At 38.8% G+C, this 26,511-nt stretch overlaps 1 protein-coding gene and 1 long non-coding RNA gene across 5 annotated transcripts in view; one reads left to right on the top strand and one right to left on the bottom strand.

Annotated features, from left to right (window-relative positions):
* Positions 1-26,511, bottom strand: part of LOC311612139 (transcription elongation factor A protein 1) — a 58,664-nt gene that overhangs the window by 14,043 nt on the left and 18,110 nt on the right. The window contains exons 7-10 of one of the 4 annotated variants that reach the window (XM_084864929.1): positions 26,031-26,132; positions 23,974-24,150; positions 3,411-3,473; positions 3,207-3,312 (exon numbers count right to left, since the gene is read on the bottom strand). In XM_084864929.1, coding sequence (XP_084721055.1) covers positions 3,207-3,312; positions 3,411-3,473; positions 23,974-24,150; positions 26,031-26,132 — 448 coding nt within the window. Of the gene's footprint in view, positions 1-3,206; positions 3,313-3,410; positions 3,474-13,436; positions 13,706-19,579; positions 21,536-23,973; positions 24,151-26,030; positions 26,133-26,511 lie in introns of those variants that run through there. The other 3 variants (XM_084864926.1, XM_084864927.1, XM_084864928.1) reach the window with 3 other exon arrangements.
* On the top strand, positions 13,791-26,085 carry LOC311612143. Its single transcript, XR_014793232.1, has 3 exons — positions 13,791-13,984; positions 23,078-23,159; positions 25,994-26,085. It is a non-coding gene; the product is annotated as an uncharacterized lncRNA (long non-coding RNA).

Here is a 26,511-nt window from a genome sequence, read left to right as displayed (position 1 = left end):
ACAAAACAAAAAAATTAAAATCCTAAGTTTTCAATAAATAAAATTTATGTAAGCTATTCTTTTATCATAGGTACTTGGGTATATCTTACAATTTGAATGCTTGTCAGCATTCCCAAATAAACTCTCTCATCTGGTAGAAACCATATATTTGTATGTAAATGGACCCTATAAGAGAGGAAAAGTATACAGACAAAGGGAAGGAGAATATGGGGGAAAAATAGCAGCACTGTCATAACAATGAAAGCACAAAGTATATATAGCAATTTAAAAAATATATATATTTTATTGATTTTTTACAGAGAGGAAGGTAGAGGGACAAAGAGTTAGAAACATTGATGAGAGAGAAACACTGATCAGCTGCCCCCTGCACATTCCCTACTGGGGATGTGCCCGCAACCAAGGTACATGCCCTTGACCGGAATTGAACCTGGGACCCTTCAGTCCGCAGGCCGATGCTCCATCCACTGAGCCAAACCGGTTCTGGCAAGCAATATTGTCTAATAATTTTTCATGAAGGCAAAAAATTTAAGGTGGTACCCAAAACATAAATGTTTCAGGGGTAGTTACAAACACATTTTCATAGAAAGTCTTTCATGATTAGTAAAGCTTACCCAGCACTTCCTCAATCTTAAGTAATATGTAAGGTAATACAGAACGCTCAGGCTTTAAGACTTAAGGAGGTGAACAATTAAAACTGGGTAATAAAGCACATAAAATAGATTGGGCCAATGCAATACTTAAGAACTGAAAAGAAACACTCATGTTTAAATACCAAAACAGCCTCAAAGCTGGGCTTAGAAAATGTTTGGATCTACTGAATAATTTTTTTATCTCTACCTAGTAAGAAATATACAAAAATTCGATTCTCTACATCTCTGTAGCAAATACAGAACATACATTCAGCTGTATATTAGCACAACCGAGGCAACTTTTAAGCATATCTTCATCATCCTCCCTTCTGGAGCCATTCAACCCAAATTTCTGGCATGAGGCATGAGCATCAAAATTTTGAAGTTCCTCAGATGATTCTAATAATTATTCTGGATGAGTAACTGAGTTTGGTCCAAATCTCAATTCTAAAATTTATCTCATAAAGGTTAGGGTTACCAAACCTGAAATCAAATAACCTATGCTAAGTGTATGCGCTAGTTTTCACATACTCGTTTTACTGTCCTGTTATTCTCTAAAATTCACCTAAAAAAAACAACCACCCAAACATAAAGATGAGATAGTGTTATGAAGAAAACAAAGATCAATAATGACATTAAAGATTACAGCAAAGATTTAAGAACTATTTCAAGCCTTAGCGGGTTTTGGTTTGGTGGATAGAGCATTGGCCTGCGGACTGAAGGGTCCCAGGTTCGATTCTGGTCAAGGGCATGTATCTTGGCTGTAGGCACATCCTTAGTAGGGGGTGTGCAGGAGGCAGCTGATTGATGTTTCTCTCTCATCAATGTTTCTAACTCTCTCTCTCTCCCCCTTACTCTCTGTATAAAATCGATTTTATATATATATATATATATATATATATATATATATATATATATATATATAATCGATTTTATATATATAAAAATATTTAAAAAGTAAAAGGTTAGAGTCCTGGTCGATGTGCTCACTGGTTAGAGCACTGACCTGCGATTTCTGGTTAAGAGCACATTCCTGGGTTGCAGGATTGACTCCTGGCGAGTTGGGGCACATGAGGAAAGCAACCAATCATGTGTCTCTTTTACTCTCTCTCTCCCTCTCCCGCTCCCCCTCAGCTCCCTCCCATTCTCTCTTTCAAAAAAAAAAGGGAAAAATATCTTCAAGTAAGGATTAAAAATTAAAAATTTTTAATAATAGGATAGAAAGCATTTGAAAGGTGATATAACAATGCAATACTCTCTACCAAGGATCCAAAGCTCTCAGAAGTGCAATAAAACTGACTGTACAAGCTGCTCCAGCACAGTATAATTTAGCACAGTATAAATCAGAAAGCAGAGCGATAAGAAGTATGATCAGCCTTAAAAACATTCCCACTATCAGAATAGTGCTGTGGGTAATACAACATAGCTGCAGGCAATGCTCCAGCTCTGGACTCAGACTTTCTGTGAACAGATCTGCCTACTGGTCCCAATCCAACTGTGCATAAAGTGCTTAATCTCTCAGTGCCTCAATTTCCTCATCATAAAATGAGGATTTTAATAGCACCTAGCACCCTGGATTGTTGGGAGGATTAAATGCACTAATAAAGATCAATGCTTGCCACATCTTAAGTATTCAAATTTGTGCTACCTAGTAGCAGCAGCAGTAAACCTTCTAGAAATCTAATAACATCCTAAAGAAAAAGCTTTAGTCAGAAAGATATCAAGACATTATTTAAAATAACCATGAAATTAAAAACAACAAACCTAACAGGCAAGGGATTAAATTGTTGTATAGTCACACAACAGATTGATTATTTGGAAATCAACAAAAATGATGAGGAGCAAGATAGTTTCAAGATCTTAAAGTATCTCCCACAGAATGCCTATTAGATTCAAGAGGAAAAATAATCAACGATACAGTATATACCTTGACTGGGTAATCAAAATTTACATCATCAATGCCTCCGGGTCTCGAAACCCAAGAAGGATACAACACACTTAAGTAGCACTGAAACTGTGGATGCACAGCCTGATCTAATCATGAGAAAATAGCAGATAAACCCCAAGGGTACAGCATGCTTGTATTCTTCATGTCAATCATAAAAGATATAAAGGACATTGGGACAACTGACAAAAATAGAGCATTCCCTGTAGATTAAAGTACTATTCTCATGTTACATTTCCTGAATTTGCTGTATTATGATTACATAAGAAAATAAACTTGTTATAAGGAAAAATACAGGTAAGTATTAAAGGATAAAGCATGATAGATGCAACATATTTCAGAAAAAATAATTTGTGTTTGAATTTATATATATATAGAAAAAAAGAGAACATGACAAAATAAATATGACAATTTTTTTTTTTTTAAGTATGGCAACCTCCCCTTTGGGGGGAAATTGTCTTATTTAAAGAGGCAATCTAGTTATAAATATTGAAAGACAAGACAACTAAATTTGACTACATAAAAGGCAAAACCCTCCAAGAGTTCAAACAAGCACCCCTTCACACTTACTAAGCCAAATGTTTGAATAAACCAGAACATCATAAATATACATAAGGGAAGATCAATTATACCTAATAACTTTTTCCAAGACTTGATGAGAGACTTTGCTAAAGAGGTAACTTCTTCATCTGTACTCTGCTTGCGAATAGCATTTACTGACATTCCAATTCTTGTGGACTGCAAGGCAATGACAAAAAAAAAAATTGGTATTGAAGACATTTGAGTACTTTATGACAATTACCTATTAAAAAATTATGACACGTAGCAGTATATACCTGTAATAATTCCAGGGTCATGGGAATATTCTTAAGCTCCTTCAGCAAATCCAATGCTCCAGCCTATAAAGTAAAATAATTTCATAATGAATTTCCCGGACAGTAGAGTAAAAACTAACTAGAAATTTAAATTTATGGTTTACTATTCACAACTCATTATAGCTCAGTTATTCATATGAGAAAGGTAAACACACACGTGTATATATGAATATGTATATAATAAGAGAGGAAGAGAAAAGCAAAGTTTTTTAAATATGGGTTGAAACCCAGTAAAGGATCACAAATCTATTTAATGAGTTACAACCAGTACTTGTTAAATATTGTTTTGTGAACGTTTTTCTTTGTTAAGTTTATCTTTATTGTTTTTTTTTAAATATATATTTTATTGATTTTTTACAGAGAGAAAGAGGGATAGAGTTAGAAACATGGATGAGAGAGAATCATCGATCCCACCACCTCCACTGTGCTTGCCAGCCATCAGCACTGACCACCAGGGGGCAGCTCCAGTCCCACCCCCCCATCGCCCCACCCCCCTCTGTGGGAGGCAACCAATGGGGTGATTTGGGGAGGGGGGACAGCGCTGGCTGGCAGGCAGCTGGCCCCGCTCCCTGACCACCCCTCCACAGCCGCTGGTTGCCGCCGCATGCCTCATTGCTGTCCTCTCCCTCTGCCCACTGGCACCTGCCTTGGCTGGCCTGGTGCTGCCCACTTGCCAGTCCAGTCCCCCGCTGTCCAGTCATTCCACTGTTCAGTCAATTTGCATATTAGGCTTTTATTATATAGGATAGGATTCTTTTAGACTTGGAATTTTTATATTAAACTTTCACATTTATAAAGAGAAAAACATAAGCAAAACAAAGTGCCTTTGGCCGAAACCGGTTTGGCTCAGTGGTAGAGCGTCGGTCTGCGGACTGAAAGGTCCCAGGTTCGATTCCGGTCAGGGGCATGTACATTTGTTGCAGGCACATCCCCGGTAGGGGACGTGCAGGAGGCAGCTGGTCGATGTTTCTCTCTCATCGATGTTTCTAGCTCTCTATCTCTCTCCCTTCCTCTCTGTACAAAATCAATAAAATATATTTAAAAAAAAAAAACCGAAGGAAAAAAAAAACAAAGTGCCTTTGGTGCTTCTATAACTACTTTGCATTCAGAGTCCAATGCTTATGAATCACTTTATGACTCAGATTTTAATATATATTTCTTTGCTTTTACATTTTTATTAACAGGACTTTAAAAACAAGCATCCACACCAGTGAGGATGGGAGAAGAAGGAAGGGGAGGATAGGGCAGGACATGGGGAAGGAATTCTGCTCTATTGGTAATCACATTAATGTTTTTATCCTACAAAAGTTGTATCAAAAATACCAGTTATGCAGCATTTCATAAAAGAATCTATAAAAGAATCAAAAGCTCTTAGCTGGCTTTGTATTGTGTGGAGCTAGCCATTTTCATTCCCACTGTTTTTTAACCATTTGGTTCCTTGAAGTTCAAAGAATACTTCACTAATGCCTCTTAGATTTTATTCCAAGCCCATGACGACACTTATTATGCAAATGTTGATGCTAGGTTTGATGTTCTGCCTGTGAAAATATATCCCAACTTCCATGTGGCCAAAGATACATGTTACTCATTTTGCTTTCTGAAATGTGAAAACGAGGCACCCTGTGGGTCAATGAAATACAGATACCCCAGGAAAACAGAAGCTGAGCCTGTCCCGCATTATGCACCCCACAGGAAGAAGCAAGCATGGAATCTCATGGTATCATTATTATTTCTTAAATATAAAATCAAGTAAGGGCTTCCAGTTACATAATTTTTCCATTTAAAGTTGACAGATCTTGGACTTGGCTGTGGAGAATAAAACAGTATTAACTTTTCTTCTAGCAACAAACCATCAACATCATTTAAATGTGACCCAGTACTTCACAAATAAAAACTTAAGTTTAATAGAAACTATGATAGGTTATTATAAAGGATTTTAATGATTCACTTCTGACTTTAAAATTCTATAATTTTTATTTTAATTGCAGGCAACTAAAAAAGAGGAACATTATAGTTGTTAAAGAAGTCTAACCATTGACTCTCGCCTAGCCAGTTTGGTTCAATGGACAGAGCACTGGCTTGCGGACTGATACCGCTCAAGGGCCAAGGTTGTGGGCTCAATCCGCAGCCAATCGAAGATTCTCTCTCATCATTGATGTTTCTATCTCTTTTTCCCTCTTCCTTCATCTCTGAAATCAATAAAAATATGTATATTTTTAAAAAGCTAGCACTGACTTTATATTTACACTTACCAAGCATTTCTATAGGCCTGGCATTCTTATGAGTTAATAAGATCTTTAATTTCATATCTATAAATCCCAAAATCAAAAACCTTTGAAAACCAAAAACTATCTCACAGGTTTTCAATAAACTCATTTGATGGCAATATGTAGTTATGACAGATATAAAGCTATTTATGTTCTACTTACCCTAAACTGCATTTCATTATAGAAATGATGATGTCTAATTACTGGAAACTGTCCAGACCTCAATGAGGATATAATGTAATAATACACTATATGTACAAAATTAGCTTTACCAAATCTGAAAAATTTGGAATTCTCAAATATATCAGACTCTAAAGGTTTTAAGAGATTGTGGACCTATTCATACTAATAAAAGAGAAAAATGCTAATTGACCATACCATTGCTACTTCCACAGCCAATCAGAGTATGCAAATTAACCCAACCAAGATGGTGGTTAATTTGCATATGCAGAGGGAGGGAGGAGTGAAGACTGAAGACACCACAGAAGGAAAAGGGAGGGAAAGCAGAAAGCAAGGTGGCTGCGGGAAGGGAAAGCAAAGGTGGGGTGGGGCAGGTGGGGCGGGCCACAGTGGCAGCTGCTTGCAGGAATCTTCCTGCAACGAGTCCCTAGTATCTTATGTTTACCATGGACATTTTTCTTCTACCCATGTCTCCATGGACTTTCTGATCCATTTCTAATTAAGGATGAATTAGAAAAAGGATTTTTAAAAATCATGCTTCTTGGAATCCCTTAAAAAGCACAATCTCCCTCCTTAGACTTTCCTAGTGCTGTCTGTCACATATAAAGGTGATTTTTCCAATACATCAGCAATGTGGCATAAGGTTTAAGTTATTTTCCAAGTACAAGTAATAGCTTTGCATTAATTTCATCACACTCTCTCTTTTCATTCAGATCTCTTTGGTGACAAGGGCGTTAAGATATTCAGACTACAGCCGAAACCGGTTTGGCTCAGTGGATAGAGCGTCGGCCTGCGGACTGAAGGGTCCCGGTTCGATTCTGGTCAAAGGGCATGTGCCTTGGTTTGGACACATCCCCAGTGGGGGGTGTGCAAGAGGCAGCTGATCGATGATTCTTTCTCATCGATCTTTCTAACTCTCTATCCCTCTCTCTTCCTCTCTGGAAAAAATCAATAAAATATATATTTTTTTAAAAAGATATACAGACTACAGAAGGAAGAAAAAGCTAAATAATATTCGTGGGATAAAACTATGACCTTTATCATAATTACACTGTATTCTAACAAAATAAGATGAATATTTCAATTAAGCTTCTTTAAGAAATAAACAACTATGACCAAATGTAAGAAAAAGACAAACAACAGATTACCATATATTATTCAGTGACAAAAATTTGTTGGTATATGCTAAGCATTGTTAAATATTTTGTATATATTATTTCATCTTGACAATAAACCCTACAGTGCTTTTATTATCCCCATTTTACAGATGATGAAATTAAAGTCCAGATAAATTAAGAAGTCTGTACAAGGTCACTTGATTACTAACTAGAAAAAGTGAGCTCTATGTAGTTCTGTCAAATTACACTCTATTGCCTCTCAACAAATACTCAAGTTCTGCTGTGTTGGAAGATAAAACTGTTAGCAAGACAGAAACCCTTCTTGACTTTAGGAAATTTTAAAACAGAAATCTTTGAGCGTCTTCTTCAAACCCCCAATTATACAAAGAAAGGAACAACTCAGAAAAGAAAGTGACTTGCCCAAGATCATACTGATGGGTAATACAAAAGGACAAGAACTGCTGTCTCCTGACTGCTCTTTCCCATGGCACAGGTCAGAGGTGGTAGTTCTGCCCTGTGAGCTAGAAGTGAATAGCATAGCCTAGCTTTTGTTAATCATCACCTGCCTCCAAAGGTCAAGGCTATTAGATTGCAGCATCTCCTAGAGATAATGATGCAAGAGAAAGAAAGATTCTACCTTAACTTCCAGAGTCAAATTTAGTTCACAGCACTGCCTGAAAAATAAACAGCCGCTCTTACACTACTTTATTACATCATTAGTGCTCCTATTTGTCAATAGAACTAAGTACTTTTACAAAATATGGTATTCAAACTTGTACTGAGTATTCAGAATATACAAGACTACATAAGATACAAACAACCTTTTCTGGGAAATGTTAAGAAGGGAGCAAATAGAATATACAGTTAAGAATATGGGCTATATAAAAGACAGATCTAGATTCAAATCCACATATTATCATTTCCTAATTATAAGACCTTGCGAATATTATTTGCCCTTCAATTTCCAATGTGTAGGTGAGACAATACACTGGCATCATAGTTAAAATGGTCACATAAGGTGATAAACACATATGAAATATCAAAATAGAGTGTCTGAGACACAGGAGAAGGATGATAAGGAATACAAAAATATGACAAGAATTATCTATTTCTACCATAATAATAATTCTCAAAGAACCATAAGCCAGCATTTTAAGAAGTGAGCATTATTGAAGCTCAATTAACACTTATTTGGTAAGAATTAAGAGATTTCAAAAATTTAAAAATTAGGATTTTTTTTTTTAAAGGAAACACAATTATAGCCTGGCCAGTGTGGCTCAGTGGTTGAGCATCGACCAACGAACCAGTAGGTCACGGTTCAATTCTCAGTCAGGGCACATGCCTAGCTTGCAAGCTCAATCCCCAGTAGGGGATGTGCAGCAGCAGGCAGCTGATCAAGGATTCTCTCATCATTGATGTTTCCATCTCTCTCCCCTTCTAACTTCTTCTCTTTGAAATCAATAAAAATGTATTTTTTAAAAAGGAAACACAATTATAAATATTTGAGTTACTGCTCAACAACATCACTATAAACAGGACTTTTTATTTTTACTATGTGATCTCAAATTTCCAATTACTCTACACTGAAAGCACAAATGACAAAAAAAAAAAATATATATATATATAAATTTGCCTTCAAAATTAAGTTTCTCTATCTCAAAAAATACTATCAAAAGTAACAAGAGAATGGGAGACTATATATGCAAATCCCATATCTGATAATGGTCTAGTATTCAGAATATAAAGAATTCTTACAACTCAAAAATATAAATACATAATTAAAAAATAGGCAAAGGATTTGAACAGACATTTCTCCAAAGATATGGCCAAAAAACAGTGAAAAATGTTCATCATTATTAGTGATCGCAGAAATGCAAATCAAAACCACAGTGAGATACCACTTTACAGTCACTACAATGATTATAATTTTAAAAAAAAGACAGCTAATAACATGTATTGAAGATGTGGTGAAATTGGAACCCTCAATACACTGCTGATGAGGACATAAAATGGTACAGCAATTATGGAAAATAGTCCAGCAGTTTCTCAAAAGGTTTTCCATAGTTATATGACCAACAATTCTACTCCTGGGTACATACAGAACAAAAATGAAAACTTACGTCCACACAAAAACTTGTGCAAGAAGGTTCTTAGCAGCATTACTCATAATCGTCAAAATGGAAAGAGCCTAAAATGTGATAAACTGGAGTACTATTCAGCAATACAAAGGAATGAAGTACAGACATATACTACCCTGTTTCCCTGAAAATAAGACAGTGTCTTATATTAATTTTTTCTTCCAAAGTTGCGCTAGGTCTTATTTTCAGGGGATGTCTTATTTTTCCACGCGCTATGTCTTATTTTCGGGGAAACACGGTATTGCTATGAAAGAACCTTGAAAACACTAAGTGAAGAAAGCCAGGCACGGACCACATATCGTATGGTTTCATTTAAATGAAATGTCAGAACAGGTATCCAGAGATGGAAGTAGATTAGTGGCTGGGAAGGTGGGGAGACATGATGACTTCTTCATGGTTACTTTATGGGTAGTGGTTTCTCTTTTGGAGCCATGAAAATGTTCCAAAATTAGATAGTGGTGATAGTTGCACAAATCTGTGAATAAACTAAAATCCACTGAATTGTACACTTGAAAAGAGTGATTTTTACTTTATGTCTCAAGAAAGCTGTTATAAAAGATTGCGTAGTCATTCTAAATATTGATTTATGCTAATCACTCTAACCCTAATATGGAAACCAAAGCTTTTTTCAACCGGATATGTTACGACTTAGAAACCTACACCTTTCAGGAATCTCGGCTCCTATGAAATTCTAAAATCTAATTTCAATTTCTCTCCCTGCAATTTAATCCCACTCGGACCTGTGCCTAAATTTAAAAATTAACCTCAACACAACTCACAAAATCTCTCCATGAACTTGAAAATTCTATTGTAAGTTCTTACCTACTCCTACAATGTAGTGCCATAAATCCCTTACAAAGACAATCCAAGTTTTTTAGCCATTAAATCCCTTACAAAGACAATCCAAGTTTTTTAGCCATTAAATCCCTTACAAAGACAATCCAAGTTTTTTAGCCATTAAATCCCTTACAAAGACAATCCCAAGTTTTTTAGCCATTACCGTAACTTATGCACTGGTAAGAATTTTATATTCATCTAATCTTCACTAAATTATCTCCAATTTACCATCAAGAAAAACATTTTACAGATGTTAAGGAACTTAACTAAGATCACACAGCTAAAACTCAGAAGTACCAGAATTTGAACCCACATTAGGAAATAGACTTGCATGAAGTCATAATTATAAGAAGAAAGCTAAGTAAAAAATAACCAATACGTGAAAATGTCAATAACTTATGTGGTTCATCATGGCCTCAGGAGAAGACACTTGTAAAATTGCTAATACTGTTTAATATCAAAGTATACCAGGGGGCAATATTCTGGGTAGTACAGGTCAGGATACCGATTAGGTATTTAGAGAATCCTGTCGGCCACAGAAGAGTAAATACCCTTACTTCCCAGTCTTAAATTCACTTCATTATACATACCCACTGTCAACCCCAAGAAAGAATATACCTGTCCAGAGGACTCCTGTGGTCAACTGGGCCCAAATTCATAGTCTAACAGCCATTGTTTAGAGACCTCTCACACTAGCTATGCCTCAGGGAAAAGCCATAGACTGACCAGCCAAACCTCCTGCCTTGTGTTCCTGCCATCTGAGCAGACCCTATAAACTCCTGCTATTGTATTTTAACTTAATGGACTGGGACCTTCCCATCCAATCAACAGCTGGCAGCTATATCTTCTCGTGCATATTTACCAACCAACCAGAGCAGCTCCAGAATTGCCAATCAGAACAGAGAGAACTTGGGAGTCTTCATTTGCATGAAATTAGACCTATCAGGAACAGTGAGCGGGCCTTTTTCTCTATATGACAGCCTCCCTTCCCTCTCCCAGGAGGGCATTTCCAATTTCTACTGAAGACTGCATTTCCAGGGTTTTCAAACTGTGTCAACTGAGCTGTTTCACTGGAGCAGCTTCACTTGAATAAAGTTTCTGCCTTCACAGAACCACAAATTGGGAATTCTGTTGGCATTGAACTGGTGGCAACAACCTTTTGACACCATGCCAAGTTCAAAGAGAGATGCAAGGGTCTTGTAGAGAGGCACTGAAGTTAAACAGAGAAGTGCTGGCTTTGGAGCAAAAACAGATTTCAATGCACATCTTCATTTGGCCACTATCTTAACTCTCTAAATATTTAGTTCCCTCTTTTTTCTCTTATTTTTTAGTTAGCAGTCTTTTTAAAATTTTTATTGATTGATTTGAAAGAGAGGGGAAGAGAGATAGAGGAACATCAATTTGTTGTTCCACTTATTTATGCTTTCATTGGTTGTTTCTTTTATGTGCCCTGACTGGGGATCGAACCTGCAATCATGGTATATCGGGACAAATAACCATAATCCAACAACCCCAGAACAACTTGTTAAACTACTGAACACTTGCTTTGGGAGGGCGGGTGGTAGTCAGTCAGACCATTTCCCTTTCTCTTTATTTTTTTTTTTGCCTAGTTGAATTTCTGTAATATAAAAAAGGGAGAAAACAAAAAGTAAAACAGCCACTCAATTTTGCCTTCCTTTGGGGGGCAAGTTTTCATAGTGTTAAAAGTTTTGAGCTATTAGAAAAATGAGATTTGAGGATTGTCTGTAGAGTTGGTCCTCATTGACTCACAGATCCATTTATCAAAGATCTCAAAATGCATTTACAGCTTGAGAACTGCAGGTAAAACTATCGAGCCCTGGCCGGGTAGCTCAATTGGTTGGAGTGTCCTCCCAATATCCCAAGGCTTCAGGTTCGAGTCTCTCTCCCCCGCTTCTTCTCTCTCTAAAATCAACCAAAAATAATGTTAGATGATTAAAGGTTACACATTATAGCCAGAGTTAGAGAAAAAACAAAAACAAAACAAACAAAAAGCCTGCCTTTTCCCCCGGGGACCTTCTATTTTGGAAGTCTGAGGAACTCCAGGAAAAGGAGAAAATTTTTCCAGAAATGTTCAGCCTATCAAATAACCAGAACTCACAACCTGCAGCAGGGAATGAAAGGGAAATCAACAGGAAACATACATAAGCAGATACCATGTCTAGAACAGAAAACAAACAGGAAATACTTTAAAAGGCCAAATTGCAAATACAGATTAACAAAGAGTCAAAATTAAATACTGGCTGATGCACCTGTTAAAGGAAAAGAGGAACAGACTGGGAGGTCTTAAGCCTTCAGTGCAAACACTAACTTCCTGCTCTGGCACGCTGTCCGGTAGGAGGACGCAGGGATGCCGGCTAACTCTAAACTGCTTAGCTCTGACTCAGTTTCTTTATTCTGTAAAAAAGATACATTCTGCACATCTAGTTGGCTACTTAAGAGTTGGCTACTCTTAAGTGCTGTACAAATCAGCATCCCTTTCCTACTTTCCGTGAGTGCCACACGGAATTCATTTCACACAGGTGGGAATGAGTTATTTCAGGGTTGCAGATGCGAACATGCGCCCAGCCCGGTGGAACCACAACAGTGGAAGTTTAGCAAGAAAACATGGGACTCTGAAGCCGGGAATCGAAAGTGGCACAGACGAGTAGACAAAAAATAAAAATAAAAAATAAATGCAGACACTTGGACGCCAAGCCTCAAACGAACCACAAGAGAACATGTTCCCATACACACACTATCCATCACAAACAAGATAACGCCCCTGGTAGTAACTGTAAACCACTTGGTTAACGCCCAGCCATGCCATTTGTCCAAACCCACCTACCCGTACACCCTAGTGTTAACGCGTGTGCTTTCATCCTAGCTCTTCTGCACACACTCCCACCTAACAAGTTCCACTTGTTGAAGATCTCGGGATTTTACACTTTGATCCGCTTGATGTTCCCAAAGCAGATCACGAACCCCTTAAGGGGATGTTTGTGTTCTCCTTGTTGGCCAACAAGCCCGGGAAAGAGAATGAATTCTTTAAAAGGTGAGGACTTACTATACTGTTCAATGCTTAAAGCTGTCTTAGTGAGAGGATTTACTGCTATGAACACCAAAAACAAAGGGAGAGACTGCCTCGATGAGGTTTCAATACGCGGTAGTAACAACGAGGGACTTGCAAGTGCCCAGAGCCGGTCCCGAAGCCCGCAGCCGCGGGACCGCGGGACCTCCCCCCCGGGACGCGGCTCCCGGACGCGGGCGCCCTGCACGCCGGGAGGGCGGGCGGCGGCGGGCCGGGAGCCTGCTCCGATCGGCTGGGGACCCTTCTCGGAATCGACCGGGGAACCCACCACGTCCCGTCCCCGCGGCCTCCGCCCGCCCGCCCGCCCGGCCTCCCTTCGATCTCCCTCCCACCCGGCCCGCGCCGCCCGCCGCGCTCACCGCGTTCTTCTTCTGCACCATCTTGTCCATCTTCTTGGCAATGCGGACCACCTCGTCCTCCATGGCTCCGGCAGGTCTTCGCCGGGCCCAGCCCGTATGGGACGGGGAAGCGGGTGAAACCGGGGCAGAGACGCCGGCGGGACGCGAGCTGGGGCGCCCGGCGAGCCCAACAAGGCAGGCCCGGCCTAGGCCCTTCCACTAGAACCAGCCGGCGGCGGCGGCAGCGGCGGCGGCGCGGCGGCTCCGCCCCCGCAGGCAGCGCCAATCAAACCCCGCGCGCTCCGGGCAGGCGCTACCAATCGACAGGGGAGCATCGATGCGAAGGGGCGGGGCTGCGCGCCGGCCGGCGCCGCGGCGGTGGGGCGGTGAGCCAGCTCGGCGTCTGCGTTTCCTGCCGGGGAAGCCTACGGGCGGCGAGGCGAGGCGGGCTTTCGGCGCGCGTTCATCCCGGGCCCGCCTCCCCGCAGAAGGAAGCTTCTCCCCGGGCCGGTCTCCCGGGCGGCCCGAAGGTTTGGAACCTGCGGAGGCCCCCGGAGCTCTGAACTGAGGTGGGTTTGCAGAATGGAACGCTGTCGTTTTCTAAAACCAGCGACACCCAAGCATCTGCTCCGTAGACGACCTTGGAAAACAGACACCCCGCCCTAGAGCCGTTTGTCTATGGGTTATTTTTTGTGGTGGTTGTTTTTGTTTTATTTTTTTTATTTATTTATTTTTAAATATATTTTATTGATTTTGTACAGAGAGGAAGGGAGAGAGACAGAGAGTTAGAAACATCGATGAGAGAGAGTCATCGATCAGTTGCCTCTTGCACACCCCCTACTGGGGATATGCCCGCAACCAAGGTACATGCCCTTGACCGGAATCGAACCCGGGACCCTTCAGTCCCCAAGCCGACGCTCTATCCATTGAGCCAAACCGGTCTCGGCTTGTTTTATTTTTTTATCATATGGGTTTAATCCTAAGTTTTTCCTTCGTGTTTTTATACATTTTTTTTTTTTACATTTTTCTTATTGTTGATAGTATTAACAGATATGTCCCATTTCCCTCCCAGCTCTTACCCATCCCCACCCCTAGGTCATCACCCTGCGGCTGGGGCTGGGGCTGGGAAAAGCCTGCCTGGTGCACAACTTTGGTCCTTCGGACAGTGGTCGGCAAACTCATTAGTCACAGAGCCAAATATCAACAGTACAACGATTGAAATTTCTTTTGAGAGACAAATTTTTTAAACTTCTAACTTCACTTCAAAAATAGACTCATCCGGGCCGTGGTATTTTGTGGAAGAGCCACACTCAAGAGGCCAAAGAGCCGCGAGTGGCTCGCGAGCCACTGTTTGCCGACCACTGATCCAAGAAAGGAAACCATGAACTGTGGATCTCTTGCAGGTCCAAACACATTGCCCAGGGACTCTCACAGGTAGTATCTGACATTGGCCTGCACCAAAACCCCTCCCAAGAGGCCCCAGAAACATCTAGCATAGTTTCAGGGACCTTTCAAACAAAATGAAGCACAACAACACCCGCATCTTGGCGGTGGAAGAAGAGGAGGGAGAACAAAGGATGAAGAACCTAGGAAGAAATAATAACAAAAAAATTCCACAACTTGAAGAAAAAAGACACGGAAGAAACTCACAAACAAGATGAACACAAAGAGGCCAACACCAAGATTAAAATGGCAACGTTTAAAGACATAGAGAACATCAATGTTGAGAATCATTGATTGCCTACCTCCTGCATGTCCCACACTGGGAATGGAGACTGCAACCCAAGCATGTGCCCTGACTGGAATAGATCTGTGATCTTGTTGATAGACACTTAACCACTGAGCCACTCTGGCCGAGCAAGAGGTAGTCTTAACAACCAGAGCAAGACAGTTACCTACAAGGGAGCTCCCATAAGACTGTCAGCTGATATTTATCTCCACAGAAATATTTCAGGCCAGAAGAGAATAGTTTGAAATATTTAAAGTCATGAAAAGTGAGGACCTAGAACCAAGATTACTTTACCCAATGATACTATTGTTGTACGTACTTCATACTTCCAATCTTACAAAGGATGCCTCAAGAAGTCGAATTATGGAATCATTTATTAAAAGTCGGCAGCATATGAGGGGCAAAAGAGCTCCTGGTCTCGCAGCTCTAACAAGCTTGCCACAGCTGGCTTATATTGGCAGAATATCACAAAGGTATCGATTACATCTTTGGGTCTGGAATGAGGAACCTGGGTCACTTAAAGCAGTTACAGAAGCGAAATTGAGCAAGTTAGTTATCTAAAGTATATTTTTGGGTCTATGGATCACTGAATCAACAGAAACACATTATCTGGAACCACCGGAGGAATTTAGAACAATTGTGCTGTCCAGATTCTGGGACCATTGAGAACCGAAATGCATTATCTGTAGCTACTGAGGCAATTTAGGGTAATTGTGCTGTTCTGATTCCGGGGGCCACTGATCAACTGAAACTCATTATCTGTAGCTACTGAGGCAATTTTAGGATAATTGAACTGCCCTGGTTCCCAGAAGAAAGTGCTTCAATAACCGGTGAGATCACAATCAATGGGATACTCAAACCAACATCAATGGAACACTCAATCTATTGGGATAGCATACATTAGTTCAGAAAAATCAAAATAACTGTTCTATTGTTTCAGCAAGCAAATGAGTACAGAACCCAAAACAGCAGGGTCAAAATATTAAACAGCAATTTTTACCCAAGCATGTTTGCCACCATGCTTCACTATCCATTTTAAAATTGAAGGAGAAGCTTTGCCCAGTGGCAGTATCTTGGCCAATGAGGTGTATCCAAGGCATTATTGCTGCTAATTGAAAAAAAAAAATTAAAATAAAATTGAAGGAAAAATAAAGATCTTGCCAGATTTCATTACCACTAAGGTAGTACTTCAAGAAGTGTTATAAGACCTTCTTAAAGATGCAGAAGTACAAAAAAAGAAGAAAGAGGAAAAGATGATGAATAGGTGAAAAAATAAAATGGCAAATTATATGTACCTATCAGTAATCACTTTACATGTAAATGGCTTAAATGCACCAATCAAAAAAGGATATAGTAACCGAATGTATGAGAAAACGAGAACCATATACTGCCTGCAACAGACCCTACACTAAAAGTAAAGGGACAGAAAAAAGTATTTCATGCATATGAGAAAAAGCTGGGGTAACAATAGTGTGGTGAGGTCCTCTGGTGGGGAGTGAAGGGGAACAGGGTGGTAGGGGATAAAGGGGAAGGACATCCGTAATACCCTGAACATAAAAATAAATTAAAATTTAAAAGACATGTGATAATAAATGTTGGCAAGAATGTGGAGAAAACGGAACCCTCACGGTGACTGAAAATGCAAAATGGTGCAACCACTTTGGAAAACAATCTGGCAGTTTTTTAAAAGGTTAAAGATAAGATCAAGCAATTCTATTTATGAATAAATATATTACCAAGAGAATGAAAACATATGTTCACTTGGATATGAATGTTCATTCTAGCAGTATTAATGCCCAAAGTGGAAATGACCCAAATGATGAATGGATTAAAAAATGTGGTCATTTCATACAATGAAATGTTAATTCAGCAATAAACAGAAATGAATTACTTAATGATACATGCTACAAAATATGTACCTTGAAAACATCTTTTTTTTTTTTTTAAATATATTATATTGATTTTCTTACAGAGAGGAAGAGAGAGAGAGAGTTAGAAACATCGATGAGAGAGAATGATCAATCAGCTGCCTCCTGCACACCCCCCACTGGAGACGTGCTCGCAGCCAAGGTACATGCCCTTGACCGGAATCAAACCCGGGACCTTTCAGTCCGCAGGATGACGCTCTATCCACTGAGCCAAACTGGTTTTGGCTTGAAAACATCTTAATATAAAAGGCAATCACAAATGATTCCATTGATATGAAATGTCTAGAATAGACAAATCTAGAGACCAAAAGTACAGTAGTGCTTTCCTAGGGCTTAGAAATGTGGGGAAGTAGAAACGGGCACAGGATAGTTGCTATAGGGCACAGGGCTACTTTATAGGGTCATGAAAATGTTCTCAAATTGTGATGATTAATAATTTTGAATATAGGAAAAGCCACTGAATTGTATACTTTAAATGAGCAAACTGCATGGTATGTTCATTATATCTCAAAGCTGTTACCAAATATATATATATGGTTTGTATTATGTATATGGTGACTGAAGGAGATTTGACTTTGGATGGTGAACATACAATGCAATATACAGATTGTGTATATACGTGAAAGCTATATAATTTTATTAACCAATATCAGCTCAATTAAGAAGTTGTGGTACACATATACAATGGAATATTATTCAGCCATTAAAAAACAAAAACGTGCCGGGACCAGTTTGGCTCAGTGGATAGAGCGTCGGCCTGCGGACTGAAGGGTCCTGGGTTCGATTCTGGTCAAGGGCATGTACATTGGCTGCAGGCACATCCCTGGTGGGGGATGTGCAGGAGGCAGCTGGTCGATGTCTCTCATTGATGTTTCTGGCTCTCTATCCTTCTCCCTTCCCCTTTCCTCTCTGTAAAAAATCAATAAAATATATTTAAAAAAACAAACATACAAAAAAAAACGTACCATTTACAACAACACGGGTGGATCTAGAGGCTGTTATAGTAAGTGAAATAAGACAAAGACAAATACATAATTTCATCTACTTGTGAAATATAAAAAACAATAAGTGAACAAACAAAACAAACTCATAAGTACAGAGAACAAACATGGTTGCCAGATGGTTGGGGGACTGGGTGGATGTGTGGGAAAAATTGAAGGGATTAATAAATACAATTTGCAGTTACAAAATAGTCGTGGTGATATAAAGTACAGTTTAGGGAATATAGTTAATGATGTCATAACTATATGTATGATGTCAGGTGGGTGACTTATTGGGGGTATCATTTCACGCGTTATATAAAGGTCTAACCACCACCTCAAACTAATATATTAGTTTGTAATTGAAACAGAAAAGTCTTTAAAAAAATTTGGATAACTGATTTATGACACTAATTAAAAAAAACAAACCACGAATCCTATATAATAAAGAGGTACCGGTAATATGCAAATTGACCATCACTCCAACACACAAGATGGCCACTCCATGTGGTCAAAGTCGGCCAACCCCATGTGGACACAAATTGGCCACCAAAAGATAGCCAGAAGGAGAGGGCAGTTGTGGGCGATCAGGCCAGCAGAGGGTAGTTGGGTGTGACCAGGCCTGCAGGGGTGGACAGTTGGGAGGGGACAAGGTCTGCAGGGCGGGGGGAGCAGTTGGGGGTGACCAGGCCTGTAGGGGAGGGCAGTTGGGGGGAACTAGGCCTGCAGGGGAAGGCAGTTAGGGGCAACCAGGCCTGCAGGAGAGGACAGTTGGAGGCAACCAGACTTGCAAGGGAGGGCATTTAGGGGTGACCGGGCCAGCAGGGGAGGGCAGTTGGGGGTGACCGGGCCAGCAGGGGAGGGGAGTTAGGAGTGACAAGGTCTTCAGGGAGGGCAATTGGGGGGAACCAAGCCTGCAGGGAAGTTGGGGGTGACCGGGCTGACAAGAGAGGGCAATTACAGGTGACAAGGCTGGCAGGGGAGGGTAATTAGGGGCAATCAGGCCAACAGGGAAGCAATTAGGTGTTGATCAGGCTGGCAGGGGAGTGGTTAGGGGGTGATCAGGCTGACAGGCAGAAGTGGTTAGGGGCAGTCATGCAGACAGGTAGGTGAGCGGTTGGGAGCGAGCAGTCCTGGATTGTGAGAGGGATGTCCGACTGCCGGTTTAGGCCTGATCCCAGTGGGCAGTCAGATATCCCTCTAGGAGTCCCAGATTGGAGAGGGTGCAGGCTGGGCTGTGGAACACCCCACCACCCATGCATGAATTTTGTGCACTGGACCTCTAGTATTATATAAAAGGATGATAAAAGAAAACACCCAAACAAAACTTCTTAGTTTAGGAATGCTAAAAAACAATATATTTCTTAGCTTATTAAAATTTCATAGCAAGAGCTTTTCTCATGCCTGGTTCCATTTCTCAATGTATATTCTCGTGATTACATTGACATTTTCCTCCTTTTCATTATAGAGTCATTTCAAGGCAAACCCAAATGTTAAAAGTAATCTTCAAAAAAGCAGTCACAAAAAAAGTGAGAATTACATTTTATTTCACATTAATAGAAACAGTGGGAAAGATTTACATTTTCCCCACATTACAGCACATTTCAATGGAATATTATCTCTTATTATAAATCATATCTTGCTGATCTATATAATTGAAACAAATTTATATTTTTCAAGGTAAATCAAAAAGACTTATTAAATGATTGTTTAAAAATTTTAAATCGACATAAACATATGGCTTCATTATTAACATTCTATATAGTCCGTTACTAAAGATGCATTCCTAACATTGTTTTAATCAGTTGGAATACAGAAGAAAAATTATAACAGCTCAGAAGTATGAAGCATACATTTTTGTTACACATTAAACTGTGTATTAACCATATGCATTGAATTCTGACTAACCTTCATAGCCGACAAATTTGTTTTCAAATAGTTTTTACCAATAATCTAAAAATTCCCAACTATTTAAAATCAAATAATTGCTACTTTTATGTTTGCACAAAGTTTTTTTTTTTTTTTTTAAATCATCTGACTAAAGTGAAAATTTCAAATAAATTCATTGGCAGATGAAAGTAAAGAAAAATTTTCTAATGGACTGTTCATTTCCTACAGTAGCTGATTTCAAACATATGTACAAAATATGCAAACTCATATTTTCTGCTACAAGGAGAATCATCTTAGAGCAAATCATCTTAGAAATACAGTTTTTAAGATTGGTCTTAAATCTTCCAAAACATACTAGAGTATGACCTAGTAATTATTTTGAATGAATTACAGAAAAATACAACCACAGAATTATTCCTTACCTAGACTGAAAATTCTATTAACTATTATATAAGTCTAACTTTGGACTAAGGTACAGTTTAAAAAATAAGTAATGTAGGAAGTCTGAAGTGTTGTTTGGTTTCTTTATGTAAATGTAAATATATTTTAAATACCATCATGTTTGTGATTCAGAATGTTAAATTACAGCATATACTGATAGCAGATTTCTATGGCAAGGAGGCAATATTTGGTCTGTTATGAAGGATAAAAGGAAAGAATACATTTATTTTTGGAGAGGAAAACAGAATATTAAGAAATTGTGCTCTGGCTGGGTAACTCAGTTGGTGAGAGTGTCATCCCGAAATGCCAAGACTGTTGTTTCGATCCCATCAGGGCACATACAAGAATCAACCAATGAATGTATAAATAAATGGAACAACAAATCAATGTTTCTCTCTCTCTTTCTCCCCTACTCTGCCTCTCTCTCTCTCTCTCTCTCTAAATTCAATAAATAAATACAATTTTAAAGAAATTGTAATAGGGAAAGAAAAGCCTGGTCCCCAAAATAAAAGGGCCATTCGTTGAAGAGAGCAATGTTACTCTTTATTGACACTTAAGAAGCAATATCCCTGTTATTAGGAATAATGTGGTAACACCTCATTCTTTTTATGTATTATAATCATTAAGTATATCTGAATACAAATAGAAAAAGTACACATACTGCATGGTGACTAAGTAATTTTGGAATAAGTCCACAGACTAAGTCACAGCATTCATAAATAGTTTATATCTTAACTGCTCATTTATCCCCGAACAAGTTTTCATTAAGCAGACTAATAATTTTCAAATGATGTAATAGAAAAATCTGGATGTAGTATTTTATTATTTTGCCGAATTACATGTTGGGAGAAAGAAGCTAGCTGCTTCACTTATGCTAATGCTAGTATATTCTGGATCGTGTTATACAAATTCATGTACTGAAACTTTAAAGATCGTACATTTTCCACAAGGAGATATTTAGACTGTGTCATTGGTGTGTAATTGCAAAAGATTTTAAGATTGCAAACATTATAACTTTCGAGATCCGGCACAGGAAGAGGTTTACTCTCTACTACAATGATGCTGGTGTGTACTTCTACACAAGGCGCCTTAGTGATGTCAATCAACTGGAGGTAGGATTTTATCGATGAATTGCCTGATGTCCAGCATTTCCTGTTTGGAATAAAGTGATTTAATAAGCAGTTACACAAATCAGAAATTAAATCCCCACTAAAATACCACTAACTAAACCCGTGGTGTGTGTACATAAGGTGTAACAACATTTTTACTACTACTATCCCTTGGATACCTGATACCTTAATTACACAGAAAAAAAGCCATAGCATGAAAGTGATCTATTTTACAACACTCTACAGTCCTTTAAAAGTTTCCTGTGACACCATCTCCTACTTTTCTAACTCTTCTCACTTTCTGTACCTAATTTTTCATCCAGTGTCCTCCAATGTGATTGCATAAAAAATCATCTAAGGAGCTTTTATTTAAAAAAAAAAAAAAACAACTCCAGACAAACATAGATGCCTGAGTTCAACCCCAAACCCCCAGTGGGCTGAGTCCGAATCACTGAATTTGGAGTTTGGGGATCTGTATGTTTATTAAGCTCTGGGGTCCTTATGGTACAAAGTCTACTTGGAAAACCACTGTTCTAGATCCTCAGTCCCTCCTGGATGCTCACAGTGCCACCTTCCTTACTGGATTTTTTTTTTTTTTTTTTTTATGTTATTGATTCCATAAAAGCAAAAAGTTATTTTAAAAGAACTTCTAGAAAACTGTGTGTATGACATCTGTTTGATAACTCTAATTACAGAAAGCATATAGACCCACAAGTTACAAAAGCAAGGAACCACTGTGACAGTTTCAACCCTGTCCTTACTTATACCCTACATCTCAGGCCCCTTGTCTTTCTGGATAAATTGTATTATGGCCTGCTGTCTCTGCACTAAAGCAAGTGATTTAGCCAGGTTGAGCCGTTAGTTCCAAATGGTAACATAAACTACCTCAATGTTTAGCCACCAATTTTTAGTATAGGCCTCCCTCAGCCTCTAAATCTGTCCAGGCCTCCTTCCTTCTTATTAAGTGATCAATTCTCCCCTATTTTACTGAAAAGATTGAGAGGATCTAATATGGGCTCAAAACTACTTTCTACCATATCTCAATAACCCATTCATATTCATCCATCCTCTTCTATCTTGATTCCAAAGTATTTTTCTCCTCTTTTAAGGCAACCACTACCCGTTTCAGGACTGAATTACATCATCCCTCTAGGACTTCCCATTATCAGTTCCCAACCTATCAGGGTCTCTTCCTTCCATCGTGTTAAATAAAGAACCTTCCTACTCTTTTGCAATTTTACCAAAATCTTTTTTTTTAAAAGGTTTATACATGTTGCCTCTACTTCCTCATTTCCCTGTCTACTTCACATAATCTATTACAGTTTGGCTCTAACTCCCCAAACATCTGAGGTGCCTTCTTACTGGATAGTTTCTTCCTGGCCTATTTCTCCTTAGTCATTCTCTGAATCATCAGTTATTGTTCCCATCCACTCAACAATTCTCTCTTCCTGTACTCTAACTCAACACTTAACTCCTTTGAACTCCCCCAGAGTTCTATCCCTTGAATTTTTTTCTCATGATATTCTCCCATGGTGATTCTTCACTGATCAATAATATTGATAATTATTCTAAATCTCAATTACAGGCTTGAGCTTCAGACAAGTATTTCCAATATCCCATCCTGATATCATGGGAGCACACCAATCTCTATATGGTCATTAAACTCAGTAAGTATATCTCCTTCCTGTTACCCGAAAACTGTTCCTTGTACTACATACTTTATGAGTGGCATCATCTTCATCATCTGAGTTAGAAATATAAGGCCTCATTGATACTTTCCTATTCCACAGAATTAATCACTAAATCCTAATGGATTCTGCTTCACTTTTTTCCAGAATATACATTACATGTTGCTTTGATTTAAAAAATAAAAAAAAGTCAATGGCTTTCTGCTGTTTAGAGAATAAGTCCATTCTCAACACAGCATAAAAGCTCTGAACAATCAAAAATTTCCTTTCTGCCTCTAGTCTATGACACCTAGCTTTTCATGAGTCTACAGTCTAATGGGACAGCTTGCTTCTCCTATCCTAGTCTTTTCTTTGCACATTTACTATCAAATCCTACCCTATTCAAAATCTAGCTCTTTCATCATGATCCAGTGTCTCCTAAGATAAAGTTAATCTCACCCTCTTCAGTTTTTCAAGTAGCCTTTTAAAACTTCCAATAGAACATATATCCCATCTGCTTTCTATACTTCTCCCCTATTAAATTTTTAATGTTAATGAATCCTTTCTAAATTTTAATAAAAGGAAATTTTTTTTGGTCTTAGAATTATATGCAATGCTTGCATGTAATAGGAAATCAGTGACTGTTTGTTGAATTAATTGAAGAAGCTTTGATCTAAGTCCTGCTAACCTATGACTCAGAGTGAATTCATTAACTCCTTTAAAATCCCAAATGGTCAAATATTATTTATCTTGAAATATTACATGGAAAAAGAAGCAAATTACATCTCTATAATCACTGTTTCCAGATATTTACCTGTGGACATGAACTATGCATCATGCCTTCATAGACTTTGAAGGTTACATTGGCTGGATTTACCAATTTTTTTAGCTTTTCAGCAGTAAGAGAACCAAACATTAGAGGAACTAAAGGATCAGCATCTCCATGGCACTGAAGAATAGGAATATCTCTATTAACACCACTGATAGGACCCTGCAAAAACAAAACAAACAAACAAAAAAAAACCCCACAAAATAAAAGTAGTATTATTTATTCAAATATATAGAACATTAAGCCAGGCATTTAAAACTATAGATAGATATGTGCATACAACATGTTATTACTTATAAGTTATATTTGGCCATAGAAATAAAATTCCTGCCATTCTTATAATCTCCACATCTCTTTATTTAATCTGTTAGAGGACATACGAATCACCCTGTCATATATTTTATGTTTTTTCAATAAATTGGTTCCTTGAAGTAGATTCTATTCTTTATCTAGTCATACTGTCCTGACATGAGGTATGTTTCAGCTGACCCATGTTGTTCTCTTATTTAATTACTTTAAGTGAGATGGGTAAGCCCTGGCCAGACAGCTCAGTTGGTTAGAGCATCATCCCAATAAGCCAAAGTTGCCAGTTCGACCACAGGTCAAAGCACACACAAGAATCAACTAATAAATGCATAACTAAGTAGAACAACAAATCAATGCTCGCGTGCTCTCTCTGTCTCTCTCTCCTTTCCAATAAATAAATAAATAAATAAAATAAAGTTAATAAATAGCACTTAATATGTAACCAAAGAGTTACTACATAATGACAAGAAAAAAACCCTATATTTAAAGACAAATTTGAAAATAAAATACAGTCTACACCTCTCATGTATACTATAAACTGATCTACCCTGTTGGGTATTTAGAAATTATATTTTATTTTGCAAAATCTGCTATCAGTGAGCATATTGAACATTCAAAAATATTTCTATGTATAAAAAAATAGCCTTATTTTTTATATATCTTAAAATGTATCAATCACTTTATTTTTTTAAAATATATTTTATTGATTTCAGAGAGGGAGAGAGAGAGATAGAAACATCAATGATAAGAGAGAATCATTGATTGGCTGCCTCCTGGTTGCCCCCCACAGGGGATCGAGCCCGCAACCCGGGCATGTGCCCTTGACTGGAATTGAACCTGGAACCCTTCAGTTCACAGGCCAATGCCCTATCCACTGAGCCAAACCAGTTAGGGTTCAGCCACTTTAAGATTTATGACAGTAGGACTTATTTCTTCCATTCTATATGGGTACACTACAATGAAGACAATGTAGTGTACCCATAAAGCCTAGTAATACATCACAAAAGTCTAAGAAAATTCTGCCTGACCAGCATGGCTCAGTGGTTGAACAGTGACCTATGAACCAGGAGGTCACAGTTTGATTCCCAGTCAGGGCCCAGATTGTGACTCGATCCCCAGTAGGGGGCATGCAGGAGACAGCTGATCAAGGATTCTCCGTCATCGCTGATGTTTCTATCTCTCCCTTTCCCTTCCCCTCTGAAATCAATTTTAAAAATATTAAAAGTTTAAGAAAGTTCTTTTTTAAAAAGTATGACAATTATAAACTCTGGGTTTTGAATGATGATGTATCAATGTAGGTTCATTGATTGTAATCAATGTGTCACTGTGCTGCAGAATGTCAGAAAGTGGGGAGGCTGTGCATGTATAGACACAGTGGGTAGGTGGGAACTTTCTATACCAGGGGTCCTCAAACTTTTTAAAGTGGGGGCCAGATCACGGTCCCTCAGAGAGCTGGAGGGCCGGACTATATGAACTACTAATTCCTACTGTAACACCTTGGCTGCGCTCACTGCCCAAAAAACCTGGCGGGCAGGATCAGACTCCCCTGGGGGCTGCATGTGGCCCGCGGGCCGTAGTTTGAAGACCCCTGTTCTATAGTTTCCACTCAATTTTGCTGTGAACCTAACACTGCTCTAAAAAAAATAAAAGTTTATTTTAAAAAATGACCCTCTCCCCAATGTTCTCTGCCATCTCTTAGCTCAGTCATCTCATGTTGCATGAAGCAATCAGACTACCTGTGGAAATGAAGACCGAAGTGGAAGCCAGCAACTGAGGGCAGTGACACCAGCCAGTTTCTGCTGTGTGGTCAGAGCAGTGTATAAAGATAAAGCTCCTCCCTAGAAAGACAAGCAGGGAAAGTCAATGGAACACATCCTTGGTTAACAGCAACTTAAGAAGTTTCTTGTTATTAATAATGTACATAAACAAATCAAACTGTCAAATCAGGCAAACAAGTAGAAATACATGCACACCCCACTGTGTCCTAAAGCGCACGATTCTCTACACTGAAGACCAGTGGGAGAACTTAGCAACTACCCAGTCAGTCCAGTCACACTGAATCAGAGTTAGTTGCTGGATTTACAACTGCCTTAGAAGCATTATAGATTCATAGTTACTATTTTCTCCTCTGAAAAGTCTTCGTATAAAATCAAATCTCATCTTAAACTAGTTTATTTTACAAAACAGTAATTCAAGATAATGAAGACTATGTAGCAG

Source organism: Pipistrellus hanaki (genome assembly GCF_964339955.1).
Source record: "Pipistrellus hanaki genome assembly, chromosome: 17".
Classification (NCBI taxonomy): Eukaryota; Metazoa; Chordata; class Mammalia; order Chiroptera; family Vespertilionidae; genus Pipistrellus; species Pipistrellus hanaki.
This window is presented reverse-complemented; position numbering and strand designations above follow the sequence as displayed.